Raw genomic sequence first — 17,137 nt, 5'->3', positions numbered from 1 at the left:
CCCAGCTATGCGCTACTAGACGAAACATCACGTGTTTGTTTCCTGGCCTTGCTTGCCTAGGCTAGCTCCCGCCTCACAGTCAGCTGGTTAGTTCACGCGCCTACTATTTATTTTCTTTATTTGATATTTTCAATACTTTATCAACGGTGCACCAGTTAAAAATATGTTTATTTGTATTTTCAAAGCGGAATCTAACCATGTATTTTAAAAATATTTTTTCGTGGGCAAAGGTGTCTTAATTACGAAAAATCTAAATTTCTCCATTTCCATAAAAAATAAGAAAAACTGTTTACATGTCAATATAAACTTTAATTTCTCAGCATCAAAATAAGCCATGATTTTGATCATTAGGTGAAAGGGTTTCGGAGCCACAACAGTTTAAAGTTGCTAATTTTATGAAAATACGATAAATTTAAATATTTTTAATTTAACCTCTTCCCTTACCAGTTTTGTGGAAAAAAGTGTCATTTTTTTATTTTCGTAAAGAGGTCATTTAATATTGCAGAATCACTGTACATCACTAATTTTCTTACATACTTAAAAAATCACTATGAAATAGACAATGGAACTCAAACAAGTTAACTCGGGTTAATAAATTTTGACACATGTTAGCAACCCGAATTAACTCGGGTTAATCAGGGAAGTGGTTAAACACTATGAAGTTCTGATGCCTCAAACTTTGCACAAAGAATTGTATCATAGCTGTCACCGGACAGAAAAAGTTTCATTGTATTTAAAAATTGCAAGGTCAATTTTCTGTATATTTCGGTCGATTTGAGATGGAATAGCACATATATTTCTGTGAATGTTAATGATAATTTTGTAATAAAAGTTACCTATCCTTACGGTTAAATAAAACTTCATAAGATTTGTTCTAAAATTCATATGCAGCTAAAGCATTAAGGAATGGGAGAGGAGGATAGAAGAGACCAGCGAGCTTTAAGGGGCAGGTTCGAGCGACCTGGACAGATCCACTTCTTCAAAGTAGACTTCGGTTCTTGTCACGATCGACAAACTTGAACCGAACATAGCGCACGACACTAATGTGCATGTACCGTTTGCAGGTGGTTCTCGTAGTGAATGTAGCCACCTACTGAGGCTTGACACACCACTACCTGGGATTGAATGCACTACAATCAACTTACCAGGACTTAGTGGTGCTTGGTTTTCCTTGCAACCAGTTTGGTAAGGTAAGTTACTACAAAGTAAATTCAGAACACTGTGGTTTTCATAGTGAAAGATCAACAACAGATGCAATTTTACAACAAAACAAATTATGGAGAAAATGTAAAGAATTTAAAATAAACCATTGTATATTATATTCACATTAGGAACATTAAATCCAGACGTTTGAGATGGGCTGGGCATGTAGCACGTATGGGCGAATCCAGAAATGCATATAGAGTGTTAGTTGGGAGGCCAGAGGGAAAAAGACCTTTGGGAATGCCGAGACGTAGATGGGAAGATAATATTAAAATGGATTTGAGGGAGGTGGGATATGATGGTAGGGACTGGATTAATCTTGCTCAGGATAGGGACCAATGGCGGGCTTATGTGAGGGCGGCAATGAACCTCCGGGTTCCTTAAAAACCAGTAAGTAAGTATATTATGCTATTTTTAAATAATGATAGAGTTAATAGAGAGAAATTGTAGAATACACTATATCAGCTACAACATTCCTTGAAATTTAATAAATGCCCTTAAATCATTATACAGAAAGACAAAAATCCAAATTGTAGTTGAAGAAAATCGAATGAAAAGAACCTCGATTAGTTAATAGGGGACTACATCAAGGTTGTGGTTCATATACAATATTCTATTTTTGATCTCTGTATGAATAAAATAAGTGAAATATAAAAGACGACAGCACTCAAAGGTATAAAAATTAATCAGAATTGTACTATTTCAATATTATTATTTGCAGTTGATCAAGTGTTACTAGCAGAATCAGACGACAATTTACAGAGGAATAAATTTCCATTGAACAAAATTTCAAAAGAGTACACTATGAAAATTTCAAGTAAAAAGTCAGAATCAATGGCAATATTACGATATAGATTAATTCGAGCTAAAATTATATTAGATGGTGAAGAGATTGAACAGGTCTCAAAATTAAAAATACCTAAGATATATGATTTCATGTCAAGACATAAATTAAAATTTGGAATAAAATGCACAAAAATATAACAGGTTAGATGGCTACATAAGAAGACATTTTGGTAAAAGCATCAGGCAAGAAATTCAACTTAAACTACATCAAATACTTTCAAAGCAAACCTTTAAATATGATAGTAAAACCTGGTTCTTATAAACGGAAGATAGACGATGTTGAAAGCAGTCACTAAAAAACTAGATGTGCATAGAGTATTGCAGAAATGGTAAAGGACATTTTTCCCGAATAGGTGCTCAATTAAATGTTCCACATTAAAAAATATAAAATTCAGTGGGTTTCTAAGAAATAAATTAATAGTAATGACGTGTGCAATAAGAGAAATCCATAGTAACTGCTAACTACCAACTAGGCTATGTGCAACTGAAAAAGTGGTTTGAAGTATATTAAAATTCGCGCTATTTAGAGAAATATTACATATGAGTACATTATAAAAAAAGTTACTACATCTATACTGTTTTCGCTGTAAGAAAAATCCTAATGTAAACATAAGCACGTTGCTGTCATACCCGTGATTGGCTCTCATTCCAAACACTCACATGACGCAGGAAAATATAGTTCGTATTAGGAAACCACAATCTTGTATTATTTGAAAATAAAACATTGAATTCTAGTTGTTAAATACGATGAAACATTTAACTTTACTCATATGTAAAACGCTATGTAAAAGAAAAGCTACTTTTATATTTTGTTATGTACTATGAACGCGGATGAATACCAACAGTAATACCAAGGTAGTCTGTTTTTGTAACAAGCTGGCGTCACTTGAGCTCATAGTTGTTCACGTAAGCACGTGGTACTGAAATATGGCTTTTGCATCCTCAACTGTCCATTGTGAAGACATAAGACTTAAAAATAATTTAATTACAGTAATTATAAAATAAATGTTTCCTAAGCAAACAAATGCATAGTAGTGAGGTTAGGCCTACTTGACGAGTAACGGGAAATGTTTAACATGAAACAGAATGTACAACAGTAGGCGGGAACATGTACTGAGAATCTATGGCGCCAAACAGCAGCCAATGAAGCCTCACTTCAGTCACGTGCTATTGTTTATATTAGGATTTTTCTTACAGCGAAAAGATTATACACAATATTCTGTTATACTCCAAATTACAAACATTATCGAAATTAGTAATTTTCCTCCTTAAACATAAAATACCCACTGATTAACTATTAGGTTATTTAAATTAATAAATAACGACTTCACTGTGTTAACATTTTAAATAATGATGTTATTGTACCTCGTTGACTAGTTTTGATGTTATTTTCACCATCTGCTGAATCCTAATCCTACAATAACATCACTATTTAAAATGTGAACACAGAGAAATCGCTATTTATTGATTTAAATAACTTAACAGTTAATCAGTCATTAAGTTATACAAGTTTTAAAACAGTGTATTCAAGAAAAAAAGATAAACTACCTCCTTTCCTCCCAAAATGTATTTTCAGAATTTAACAGTGATCAAAATGTTACGAGTTTTAATTAAGTTTATTCTGGTGTAATTTAATTCAAGAATACAACGAACTGAAATTGAGAAAATATCTAATTTCAGCAAGAACCAGGAGCAAATGGAACCGAAATCTTCAACGGGATCCAGTATGTTAGACCAGGGAATGGTTTTGTTCCCAATTTCAAGCTCTTCAAAAAGTTGGAAGTCAATGGTGACACAGAACACCCACTCTTCACATTCCTGAAGGTAGGTAATTTTGGTTACTAAACAGGCTGCGCAATAATTTATTGGTAATTGGAAAGCATAACAAACCTGACATTTTTTTTTTTAACTTTCACCTACAATCTGCAATGACCTGAGATAGCTACTGCATTATCTTTCAAGATGTCTGGTATTCTTCATTGAAAATAAATCTGAAACATTTTTATTTGAACTTCTAATGAACTTAGTTTGCAGCATTTGCTGCACAAGCTACTAGTTTATTTATTTAATGTGTAGTACATCATAACTTTACGGAGGGAAATGTGTAAAAATGGCAGTGAAATTTTCTACTCCATTAACAGTGAGACTAAGTGTACAGTAGTGGCAAAAAAAACCGGACCGACCCCTGTAGCTGATTTCAGAGCCTTGTTCACTCCAGAGCACGATAGACTGGTAACTAAGACTTTCGTGGTTCGAATTCTGCCTGGGAAGGAAACTTTTTTTTGTTCCCTATTCAAATTTATTCCCAATATTTTTCGATTGCTGGTAAAATTCATGTTCTGGGAATAATAAGTTAATTAAGTAGTAAAATATCGCTGCAATCGAAAAGTAATGGGAATAAATTTGAATAAGGTACAAAAAAAAGTTTCTTTCCCAGGCAGGATTCGAACCACGAAAGTCTTAATTACCAGTCTATCGTGCTCTGAGTGAACAAAGCTCTGAAATCAGCTAGAAGGGTTAGTCCGGTTTTTTTTGCCACTACTGTACATTGAGTTCAAAGTATACAGTCATTTCGGTAAAGTTTTACTCATTTCGCATTTAGTACTTATTATGTTAAACATTAAATGCCTAATATTTTAATGTTTAACACATGCTATAGAATTTATTTTTTATCAAAATAAAAATTAAAAATTATGAAATAGAATTGGATCAAGAGCCTATCTTCACTGTTTATCATAGCCTATATTGTAACAGCATATAAAAGTGCCAAGTATTTTTTTTTATTTTAAAATGAATTTGTAGAAGTTCATAAATTATCAAATTTAGTTTGTTTCCATATTTTTTTTCACTGCATTTAGGCTAAATGTAAGCTTAAAAATTTTATCAATTAATGTCTAATCATTATGTATAAATTTCTGATAAATTGAACTCCTTAAATATGAAAAACAAGTAATTTCGATAACTTTACAATTGGTGATGCTTGTTTACAGTTTACAAGAATGTAAGTATAAATAAAAACCAACACAACTTTGAAGCAGCAACTGATATGAATTAGCCTACATATTCTGCATCTTGTATTTCAGAAACACTGTCCTTCTACAAGGGATGGTTTCGCAAGTAAGGAAAACCTCTTCTATTCACCTTTCAAAGTAAACGATGTGCGCTGGAACTTCGAGAAATTTTTAGTGAATCGAAATGGGAAGCCAGTGAAACGATATGATGCAAGTTCACATCCAAACATTATTGAAGCCGATATTATACAGCTATTGAATCAGAATGATGAAAATATGCAACAACAACAACAACAACACCAACAACAGATATTATTATAAGTCACATATACAGTGCGGTCGTATCATGCTTGATCCGAAGAATGTGGAAAGATCCCAACCACTGATTGCTTCATGCTCCAAGGCTGTGCGGGCCTGTATGTTACCGGTTGTTGCCACAGCTTAGTACAGTCTGAGATGTTAGTGACAGAAGATGTGTATGTTTGTGTACTTCGTTTAAATACATTTGAAGTGTGTGTGCTGTGCATTAAATTAGTTGTTTAGATAGCCTAATTGAAATGCTGACTGAAAAATTTACTCTACAACAGCAAATATTTATGTACAAAACTTAGGTCAAAACAGATGCATGCCGACAAGTATGTGGGCAATTTGTAGATAGGCTAAATTCCCCGAGATTTGACTTCCAAATAGAGGTACAGTTCGGAACCTTGTCATTAGTTTAAGAGAAACTGAATCGCTGAACTCTAAAATTCGTAGGCCAAAACTAAGGGTTCTAACAAAAGCAAAACTTGATGATATTGGTGCATCACTTGAACATTCGCTTAATAAATAATCTTTACGTCGTGTTACACAAGTGGCAGGCATATCAAAAACTTCAGTCCATACGGCTACTAAATTTTTCAAATTGAAATCTTACAGAGTTACTGTAGTCCAAGAATTCATTTACCGGTAATCATTTTCTCTGATGAGGCATGGTTTCATTTACGCGGTTATGCATGTTCACAGAACAGATTCTGGTGCACCACTTTCAGCAACTAGGCTACTGTAACACAAGTTAGTGAAATGAAATGATGACTGTGTGCATGCCATTAATTAATAAAAGTTATATGAATGCCGCATTTTACCTCGCGCTCTATAGGCTTGCTCCCACCCGCGTTCTTCGGATCAGGTATTACGGGATCGCACTGTATTATGTTTTATAAATTTTAACAGAGAACAAAGGCCTACCAATCTGTTTTATTAAATAAGTTTTACCTTACGAGATTAAAATAGCATTATACATCGGTATACAGCATTTTACTGAATGTTATAAACTGAATAAAATAAATATACCGTACGACATATCCTACTCATAGTGAGGATATATTTATAAATATTAAGAAAACGAAATTGTGCTTTCAACGCCATTAAAAGTTTATAGCGGACAATATTCAGACGACATTTTTACACAAATATATTATTCATGTAATGAGTATTTTTTAAAGATGTTTATGTAGTGAAGCAGTATTAGGAAAGCAAAAATATGCTTGTGAGAATGAGTTTCTTTCTTGCTGGATTGCCAATAGATATAAAACCTCTTCGTTTATGATAGGTCGGCCACAAACCTAAAAGGGTGGGTCGGAGCTTGATGGGATTACAAGCTTCAGGATCTTCAGTGCATTCGTCTTTGAGCATGTAATCTATGAAGAGGCTAGCAATTTTGACAGTCAGGTATTAAGAAACAAATGAGAATTGAGAATGTATGAATGATACTGTTATCCATAAGGTTATTGCTAATAAATATTACAATTAATATCTGTAATATGTCTTTTTCATTATTGTTATCAAACTCATAAAACACCCTGTACTTTTAGTTCCACTTGCAGACAACTTCACATGTCCCTGGACCACCTTCCTCTGCACATCGCTGACTGACCAGAGAAATGCTGATGAAAGGTGAAACGAGCGTTGAGCGGATTCCGCCGATTTTGGAATAGACACCGACGTACTTGAACTGCCAACATAGAAAACAAAAAATCACACTCAATCGCTTTCACTTTCATCTTGATGGGATAATAAAAGCCTAAACTAACCTAACCTAAGTGCGTCGGTGTCTATTCCAAAATCGGCAGAATACGCTCAACGCTCGTTTAAGCAAAGTATCAAATACATATTTTCTCGGAACACCCCGCGCACTCCACTTTGGAAGGGGGGAAAGAAAAAATACAAAAATAGAACTTTCAACAAATGAATTCACGAAAAATCAACTGTCATGCTTAATCGGCCATTTACACGATATCCTGCAATATTAATAGCACACATCAGTAAATCAACTATATTTTGTATGATACTACGTGGTTTGTTGTAATATAATAAATACCTGTCATCACTACAACTTCTTCATTCTGCGGTGTTTTCATCATCACCATTATCGTTGTCGCCTAGGCATTCTTCCCTCTCACATCTTCATACACAATATTGTCCTCTTGTTCCGTCCAGCTAGGAATGCTACACTTTTTGAAGCTCTTTTCAACAAGAGGAAGCGATATGCGTGCCCGTGCATCACGGAAACATTGACAATATAAGATGCACAAACTATACACTTATCACACTTGAACTTGATTCTAACACACGTACTGCTAATCTAAACGCCATTTAACAATGTTAACAATTGTTGAAACACCCGCGCAAGAAGATTGTGTAGTAACATGCGTTACCACCCACGGCCGACTTGATGATCATTTTGCTTCTCAGCGAAGCCAGCATCAAGTTGGCCGTATACCACTGTAGGAATTGAGCCGGAAGAAAATCGGGAAATGTTGCCAACTTCACGTGGAATAAGTCACATATCCTCATTTTTTATATTTCGGGGAGGGGGAAGTGTGCGAGATATAAATATTCAAGGAAAATACGGCAACTATACTCACGAAATACTAAATCAACATACCATAACCTAATCAGCACTATCTTACCCTTTAACCACAGTCTAGTATATAGTCACGAAGCACGAGTTGTGAGGGTGCTAGAAACAATAGACTGTGCAGGTACTATTTCGCATTGTCTGTAACGAGGCGATAGTAGCGATCCCAGTGGTTAGCAGCTATTTATGGATGCATATTTACTACGTATTGAGCTTCGTGACTGTATATACTAGACTGTGCTTTAACTTCATATGGAGTAACGGTTAGCGCGTCTTACCGCAAAACCAGGTGGCCCGGGTTCGAATCCCGGTTGGGGCAAGCTACCTGGTTGAGGTTTTTTCCGGGGTTTTCCCTCAACCCAATGCGAGCAAATGCTGGGTAACTTTCGGTGCTGGACCCCGGACTCATTTCACCAGCATTATCACCTTCATTTCATTCAGACGCTAAATAACCTAGATGTTGATACAGCGTCGTAAAATAACCCAATTAAAAAAAAAACTTCATATACGGTATAGGCTGACCAGATACAAAGAAACAGACTATTCATTATTGGGAATAAAAGAATTGTTAAATTGTTTTTCTGATACATATGTTTAAAAATTAATGAATATGTATCCCACTGAATACTCTATACAAATAAATATTATGTGAAGTAATAGGAAGCTATTGTCATAGAAGATTTCATCTCAAGGCTCTTCTGAACAAAAGAGAAGTTCCAGAAATCGTCTCATTTCTCAGAATGATATAAATAGGCTATAATTAGTACTAATGACGCCAGATATGAACTGCATATCTTTGTGTGGAAATAGTAAATAATAAAAGAAAAGAATTCTGCCTGGCCCAAATACATACAATTTAGAAATTAATTTTAGATTTAAAATTAATGTAACACATTACAAAATGAGAGCTAAAGCTCTTCCATATCATCATGTCCTACCAAGAACATTCCCTCACTTACCAGTACAGGCATACACAGTATTGACTGCAAGATCATCTCTTTCACCAGCATTGGACTCTGGCTTCACAGGAGAGAAAGCTGCAGGGTGCGAATTAACGGAGGGGATGGGGCCCCCATTGGAAAGTTATCCCCCTCCCATAAATTTATATTAACATCTCTTCCAGGGATAACTTCTACCCCCCCCTCACAAAATATAATTGTTTTACTATGAGTATACTTTATAAAATACAGTATAAAGTAAGCAAAGATGTATTATCAACATCGGCAAGCTGACAACAATCAGTAACTTAGGAATAACACATCTTATCTTAAGTCTGCTCATGGATATAAATATTATTATGGTCAAGATGCTAGACAAGCAACTCAATGTGACCAAGCGTTGCACAGTATCGCATGAGGATAATAATAATTTTATGTATGATACTCTCTATCTAGGATTCTATCACCCCCCTCATCAGAAATCTTAATTCGCACTCTGGACAGCTGTATTATATTACCTGATCAGATATTTGTTATACAGTAACAGACAGGGATATACAAGGCTGTAGGCATGTAGAGATGTGCAGACAAAATATGTATTCTTTACTTTTAAAATTCGTTTTCTCTTAGTTATGTACAAAACACTGAAAATAACTTACCATACAGTATGTATGCATAAAACTGAGAGGTCCATCTATTTAATGAAACTAACCATTCAAGAAACAGAGCTAGTCGATATGAAACATCATTTATGGTTACTAAGTCGAAGCAGAGTCTAGTATATACAGTCAAGAAGCTCAATACATAGTAAATATGCATCCATAGATAGTTGCTAACCACTAGGATCGCTACTATTGCCTCATTACAGACAATGTGAAATAGTACCTGCACAGTATATTGGTCCTAGTACCTTCACAACTCAAGCTTCGTGACTGTATATACTAGACTGTGATCGAAGCTTGATGTTCTCTTGTTTTAAAAATTGTTAAACCACAGTCTATATATTAGACTGTGGTCAAACCCTGCTTATTTCTAAACATGGCCCTCAAATTAAAGCTATGGATGGTTCCGCTATGGTGATTGCCAAGTGAATGTCACTCGATTAACTCTACGTGTAAATAAATGGAGCTTGGTTTCTCACTGATATTCATTGTTCTGGTTTCAAATTGACAGCAATGATCATTGCTCATTTAGAAAACAAACGAATAATGATAACATAATATTACTGCAAAACATCGTGAATTTAGCAATTTTTCACAAATAAATGATGAAACTTTAAGTAATCTTGTTTCCAATCATCCTGTCTTGTACAGTATGAGTTCCAAAAAACACAGAGATATCCATAAAAAGGAAATTTTATGGAATAAAGTTGGTGAAATTGTAGGGAAGAGTGATAAAGTATCTGTATTTCAACATAGGGTTTTCTATGTATTTTACAATACATTAGAGAAAAAATAATTAAAACGTATATTGTTAAAGACATTGTTTATAAAAAGAACCTGAATTTAGTATTGTTAGAGCAGGGACGAATATAGTGTGTCAAGAGAATACCTCCCCCGAAATTCCAACCTTTAATAACGACAATTAATGTATTAGCACAGTCTAGTATATACAGTCACGAAGCTTGAGTTGTGAGGGTGCTAGAAACAATTGAAGGGCTCAGAGCCAAAGGCGACTAACCCACAATTACAAAATGAGTAAATAAGGGTTGAAATTAAGAGGATCCTGACAAAAAATGATTGGTTTCACAAGTTATTTTAATTGGTCTACATTGAATAAATACAAAAATATAGCATGAATCTATAACAACAATGTATAGTTTTGAAAAAAGGCTTAATAATGGACAATACAAAATTGTGGGTTGGTCGCCTTTGGCTCTGAGCCCTTCAACTGACTGTGCCGGTACTATTTCACATTGTCTGTAATGAGGCAATATTTGCGATCCTAGTGGTTAGCAACTATCTATGGATGCATATTTACTACGTATTGAGCTTCGTGACTGTATATACTATTAGTAACCAATTACTTGAGATTATTTTATATACTAATGAAGTGTGTCTTAGAACTAGCTTTATGTTGAATAGCTTGGTCGGTAGCTTGAATACTGTAACCACTATAACAAACAATGTAATTAATTTTGACAAAGATCACTCGCTTGGAAAATAATTTAAATATATCATATCACTGCAAATTAAGCTTTCAGGAATAACTCCCTGTAAAGTTAATTTGAATAATTTCGAGGGAAAAATTGTTCCGGGGCCGGGTATCGAACCCGGGACCTTTGGTTAAACGTACCAACGCTCTCCCACTGAGCTACCCGGGAACTCTACCCGACACCGGTACGTTTAACCAAAGGTCCCGGGTTCGATACCCAGCCCCGGAACAATTTTTCCCTCGAAATTATTCATATCATATCACTGTTTAAAGTGGCGTAAGTACAACAATGTATCTCACTGATACCATTTAGCTCTTCCTTCTTTACTAGAAAAATAAACTCTAAACTTGTCTCCAACACTAAATGATTGCTTCCAAACTTAGTTAGTGCTATCTAATTTTCTGATGGCTTAATACTTTCAATTAGAAAGACGACGATGTTCGCTGTAAAGAAAATAGCTCAGCTGATATTTGTACGCTCCATGATGACCCCATAGCAGAACCATAGCTGAAGTTATTTCTTCACTGTTTTTATACATAGGTTTCTTATGATAATGCTAAATCCTTATGGTCTATATCCAGAAAAACATACGGAAAATTAAATGGCAAGATTTTTATGCAACAAAATAAACCCATTCCAGTAACATCTGGATTGTCTGCACATCTCTAATCTAAATAAATAACAGACTTCAGTTGTAATGTGTTTTATTGCAGTTTATAGACAGGAATGCTATCAATTATTTGTATATATGTAAAGGCTTTTTTCTTTCCTTGCACCACATCGATAACCGTTTAACATTTCTTTATAGTGATAAAAAAACTGATGCAAAAATGATAAAATTGTTACGTAAGAAAAAATGGAATATCTTCTTTTACTGTGCAGTATTTGTGTTAAAAGCAACATGACGATGCAAGCACTCCGCCCACTACACCTAACAAACTATTTTTCAAGGTTTGTTTATAGCCTTGTGGATTAAAACCTGCTCAGAATAACATATTTTATATAATTTACAAGTCGCTGTTTCATGTCTAACTAGAAAAGTTTAATGCTATCTTCTTTTTTTTTTTTTCTTTCAAAAATTATTTTAGTCTACAAAATATTTAATTTGAAACAAGTTATAGTTCTCCATGTTTAAATTAAATAAGATTTGACTTCTTCGAAGCTATATATTAATAATATATATAACAGTTTTGTCTTTGTATTATATATAAATAAAGTTTCTTCATGCATGACAGTCAATAGTTTGTTTTTTCCCACTCTAGTTGTTACCATCTACCAATACAGATCTACCAGAGAAATCATCAGACAGTACAGAAGTCAAAAACCACTCAAACTGCGACCAAAGAAAAATAGAAACGGGCAAAATATTTCTTGTAACATTTCAGGCACTAAGAGCAAGGCTACGTACGAAAATTATAGAAAAATCAACTCTTGGAATATTTATTGACAGAAATGGCCCCTCTAGCTATGGAATTAAAGTTTTTTCCTGGCAGTTACATGTTTCATAAACCCTTTTATCGCACCCTAACAGTACAAGAAGCGATGTCTATTGCTTCAAGGGTTGGACGATGGACTCCTGTAGAAAATATTTTTATTTTACATGTGGATGGCCCCCTTAAGTCTTTTAAATAACAAAAATATATAGTCTTGTAATAGTGAATGCTAATAGTGTACCGCTCTGCTTCTCTGTGATCAAATCGACAGCACCTTCTTTTGTCAATTCTTTGTATTAGCTTCCTTAACGGAAGTGATGTTCTTACCTAACCTAAGAAAGCCATTTAACATCTTTATACACTAATCTAAAAAATAATTTCGAAATATCTTCACCCAAATAGAAACATATGAAATATAACCGAGTATCTAGCTCAGAAGACTACACGAATCAGAAAATGACTGACAAGAATTTAAAGAGTTTGAAGCATTGGAAACCGAGATATCCAGTCTGAATATCGCGGGTATACCCAGAGGATATTCTCGGAGATGCCGCAACAGTCAGACAGCAGTAGGAGTCATTAAGTCAGGTAGCTAGGAGGAACACATTGAGTGACTGACCCAAACAAAAGGCTTAAACCTATGGATGTTGGCGCTCGTCTGCCATGAATTTGTCGACAATCTCTTGCATCGACTGTCGCAAATCATCAGTCTCTTCTCCACCAGTCGTTGACATGGTAACTGTGCGTGTTGTGGTTACAACTCTGGAAGGGGAAAAAGTAACCAGTTACTTTACATTTATAATATATATGTTACTGTAAATGTACGAAGATCGGTAAATCTTAGAATTTATCGGTATAACCTAACATTTACCATTTTAGTGCTGTAAAAGCCCGAAATATCTTATTATATGTGTACATTTTGAACTTTTACCAAGAGGTGTTGCTAAATCTCGGGATTTACCGATGAGCTGTGGTAAAATTGTATTAATTCAATAAAAAGTGTTTACTAAGATTTGTCGTTCTTCGCACTTTTACATATATATATTTTCGATTCATCTTTTTATTGTTTTACGATCTATTTAAAAACATAAATAAAAATCATCTCAGCAATGACTGAAATAATTTGTATTTATTTTAAACTGAAGTTATTTAAATATTCTTAAATTTCAATGTGATTATAATAAACAATATTACATATTAAAAGTAATGAAAAATATTATAGTTTTAAACACTGTCTGTTATAGCATTCCATACAAAATTAACAAAGCCTTTACAGTCTAGATCCGCAAATAAAGTAAAACAAACATTATGAATGTTAATTCTTGTTACAACAAGATTGGCTGTTATGTCATTTATAATTACACAGCATGGAAGATGATTTGCACAAGCATTTTTTTGTTGAACACCTTTTAAAAACATTTACACTTTTTGAACCCTTATACTCAAATGAAAGATAGTTTTCCAACCACTTCTCATACACTAATTTCTTCTTTTCCTACTTTTCGATTCTAATAAAATTTCGGAATTTTGTTACAAATGGCTGCTTTCATTTTCTTCGCTTGGATTTCAAGACTTTCTTTAGCAGCCTCTCGCAACCTCTTCACTTTATCGACCCTGTAAACATGTCTGAACCTGCACAACGGAGGCGGGATTCTTCGATCTAGCTTTTACCAGCTCGTTTTGGTAAATCCTGAGATTTACCAGTATTTCTTGGTAAAAGTTCAAAATGCATGCATCTAATAAGATATTTTGGGGTTTTACCGCAATATAACGGTAAATGTTAGGTTATACCGGTAAATTCTAACATTTACCGGACTTCGTACATTTACGGTAACATATAAATACAGTAAAACAGTTATGCGGCAGTTCAGGAAGGGCCACGGTCGGGAGTATACTGAATGCGGTGTCAGCATCAGTGATGGAAGATAGAGAGAAAGCATGCATAGCAGAGTGCTGCATTGGAGTTAAATCGCTCGCTTGAACTCGGTCAAGTGTCGCACCCTCGAGTGAGATACGATCGGTCGTGATGCGCTCGTACAAGGTCATCTCACCGACATGGCTTATCTTGTATGGAAGGCGACAGATAAGATACACATATGTTTTCCTCACACGGTACAAATAAGGCTTTATTTTCTGCGTTTATGACAAACGTTTAATGGGACAGTCAATGGAACGTACCAAAACAGAAACATGAAGTTATAAATAAAATAGTATGAAAAACTTCGATATACAGTTATTATTGCTAATTAATAATTATTCAATATTTGATTTACCACATATATAATATGATAGGTCCATACATAATGTTCTGCCTATATACTGCAACAATGTAGAAACGTTTTACAAAATATTATTGATATAGCAGTAGATTAATAACAATATTAGTACAGAGATAACGTCACAGAAAATATAATAAAACGAATAATCATACTGCACAACTGTTACAGACACAAAGATTGATACACTAATTATTAGAGATTATTATTATTATTATTACTAGAAAACTTGATACAGTTCTTGCATTATCGTGACTGTGTTCTCCGTTTATAATAATTACATTTCTATCCAATAACATCTATCAGATGTGGCAAAAACAAAATCACTCCTGTGTGGAAAAAGAAAACCATTTACCTACAACATTTATATTACATTTTAAAGCAAGTTTTGTAGTTGTACTATGGAGAAGTTAGTTAAACACTGCAAAGTTTTGAAATGATAAACATCTATGATGTTACTACACAGTTCATCACTGCAACAAGAACGAATGTCTAACGCTCGGCTTATACCATTCGAGGATTTATCGCTCGTGACAATTTTACCCATTATGCATGTGCGCTACCTATCGGATTATGCTATGAACTACTTGGCGCTCGAGCGAAAACGTCTGATGCAGACCTCTGGTGCACAGGGTCGAGTTAAGGAGGGAAGAAACTAGTGATGTCACGTAATAGTAAATTTGTTAAGTCTCTTCGTCGATGTATAGCTTGAACATAATTATATGCAAATTGCACATATTTTTAGAACAAAAGTAACGAATTTTTAGAAGTAAATATATTAAAGAATATTATATAGGTAAATAAAATCCCTGAACTTACCTTCGCTGAGTGTTTGGGTCAAACTCTGTAGTAATCGTCTCTGTAAATAATGGATCTTCACTGCCTTGGAAGTACTCAGCTCCTAGAAACAGATACAAAATATAATGAATATTGTTACAATTGTAACAAAAATTATTTTTCAGTTGTTTTCTTAAGCTTCAACCACATGCTCCCATTTTATATCTTCTCAATTTTAATTTTGTATAATGGTATGTACACTTTAATTACTTTTGAAATTAATATTAAATCCAATTCTTTACTTTTCATAACAAAGCAAGAAAAATTAATGTAAACAATAAAACTACATAGTTATCAGAAGAAGCAAATGGATTTAATCATTAGAAAATTGTGTATTAATTAAGTAGTAAACATTAATTAATAATTCATGCTACATTCCATTAAATTACATGTCTTACAAATGCTTTATGTATTTCATTTAACAGGAACAAACATCCGAGAAAGAGAGATTGTGTACCACAAATAAATTAAAGAATATATAATAACTCATCTCAAAATGGTTCAATAGTGGACTATGATTACAACCTCTCTTTCTCAGCTGCAGATTGACATTAATTTTACTTTTTATAGGTATCTAAGATAAATATTTGAGGTAATGTAAGATAGAACGAATTAGCATGCTTTTTATTTATTCATTCACAAGCTTTATTCAAAACATAAGATTTCTTACATAACAAATACACAGGCTGTGCAACATGCATGTACTTATATCAGGCATTTAGCAAAGTGTAATTCGTCTCGTCTGATTACAATTGGAAGACAGACTCTTCTTCAAAGGCTCAAACATTCACATAAATCATATTACTACTGTTACTTATACCGTTTAGGTGATTCTTTTAACTTCTGCTTCTAGTAAACAGTGTTGCCAATGTCTGCAAAATATACGCATTAAATATTATTTCACAAGTAAATTGTTATACTTGATGTCGAAGAACCTGTGTTTGCACTTGTTGCTTAAAAACTGTCCCAACTGGCTAAAGCAGTGATGGGCAGAAGCTGTGGACGAATTAACTAAATATTTTATGCATAAAAAGAATGTGCCAATAAAATCTTCGTCCGTTTATAAAGAAGACCAGGCTAGGATTTAGAAAAAGATTTTGTACTAGATTTCCTGTTATGAAGTTAAAGGAAGAGGATGGTATTTTTTGGTGAAAAATGAGTAAATTTTCAAAAAACAAAAAAATTCTTTAAAATACTCTGTGATAAGTGTGGAATGCATAGCATAACATTTTGTGGGTATTTGTGCCCTTATCGGATGTTGAGTCGCCATTTTTAAACTTCCTGCATTATGGATTTTTAAATCACTCGCCCACTTTTATTGTTGTTTCCGGTAAATTAAATTTTCAAAGAAAAAAACTTTTTTTCTTTAAAATACCCTTTGATATGTGTGGAATGCATTGCATAACATTTTGTGGGTATTTGTGCCCTTATCGGATGCTATGACGTCATTTTTGAACTTCCTGCACTATGGAGTTTTAAATCACACGCCCTCTTTTATCGGTTTCCAGTAACTTTATTTTTTTTGCTACATTGCCAGAC

The 17,137-nt window shown here is 34.0% G+C and overlaps 3 protein-coding genes across 18 annotated transcripts in view; 1 reads left to right on the top strand and 2 right to left on the bottom strand.

The window, feature by feature from the left end:
* The window catches only part of LOC138702058 (glutathione peroxidase-like), a 44,847-nt gene extending 37,994 nt beyond the window's left edge, over nt 1-6,853 (top strand). The window contains exons 3-5 of the mRNA XM_069829581.1: nt 1,065-1,190; nt 3,730-3,873; nt 5,133-6,853. Of these exons, the coding sequence (XP_069685682.1) occupies nt 1,065-1,190; nt 3,730-3,873; nt 5,133-5,381 (519 nt within the window). The 3' untranslated portion in view covers nt 5,382-6,853. The remainder of the gene's footprint in view (nt 1-1,064; nt 1,191-3,729; nt 3,874-5,132) is intronic.
* LOC138702062 (charged multivesicular body protein 2b-like) overlaps nt 1-7,978 on the bottom strand; it is a 135,547-nt gene extending 127,569 nt beyond the window's left edge. The window contains exon 1 of the mRNA XM_069829594.1: nt 7,420-7,978. Within this exon, the coding sequence (XP_069685695.1) occupies nt 7,420-7,468 (49 nt within the window). The 5' untranslated portion in view covers nt 7,469-7,978. The remainder of the gene's footprint in view (nt 1-7,419) is intronic.
* A 3,761-nt stretch (nt 7,979-11,739) lies between these two features.
* Nucleotides 11,740-17,137, bottom strand: part of LOC138702059 (ankyrin-3-like) — a 585,575-nt gene continuing 580,177 nt past the window's right edge. For 11 of the 16 annotated variants that reach the window (XM_069829582.1, XM_069829590.1, XM_069829585.1 and 8 more), the window contains 2 exons: nt 15,581-15,662; nt 11,740-13,247 (listed from right to left, as the gene is read on the bottom strand). In XM_069829582.1, coding sequence (XP_069685683.1) covers nt 13,124-13,247; nt 15,581-15,662 — 206 coding nt within the window. In that variant the 3' untranslated portion in view covers nt 11,740-13,123. The remainder of the gene's footprint in view (nt 13,248-15,580; nt 15,663-17,137) is intronic. The other 5 variants (XR_011332778.1, XR_011332779.1, XR_011332780.1 and 2 more) reach the window with 1 other exon arrangement.

Source organism: Periplaneta americana, chromosome 6 (genome assembly GCF_040183065.1).
Source record: "Periplaneta americana isolate PAMFEO1 chromosome 6, P.americana_PAMFEO1_priV1, whole genome shotgun sequence".
In the NCBI taxonomy this organism is placed as follows: Eukaryota; Metazoa; Arthropoda; class Insecta; order Blattodea; family Blattidae; genus Periplaneta; species Periplaneta americana.
Note: the sequence above shows the minus strand (reverse complement) of the source record. Positions and strands in the feature narration are given on the sequence as shown.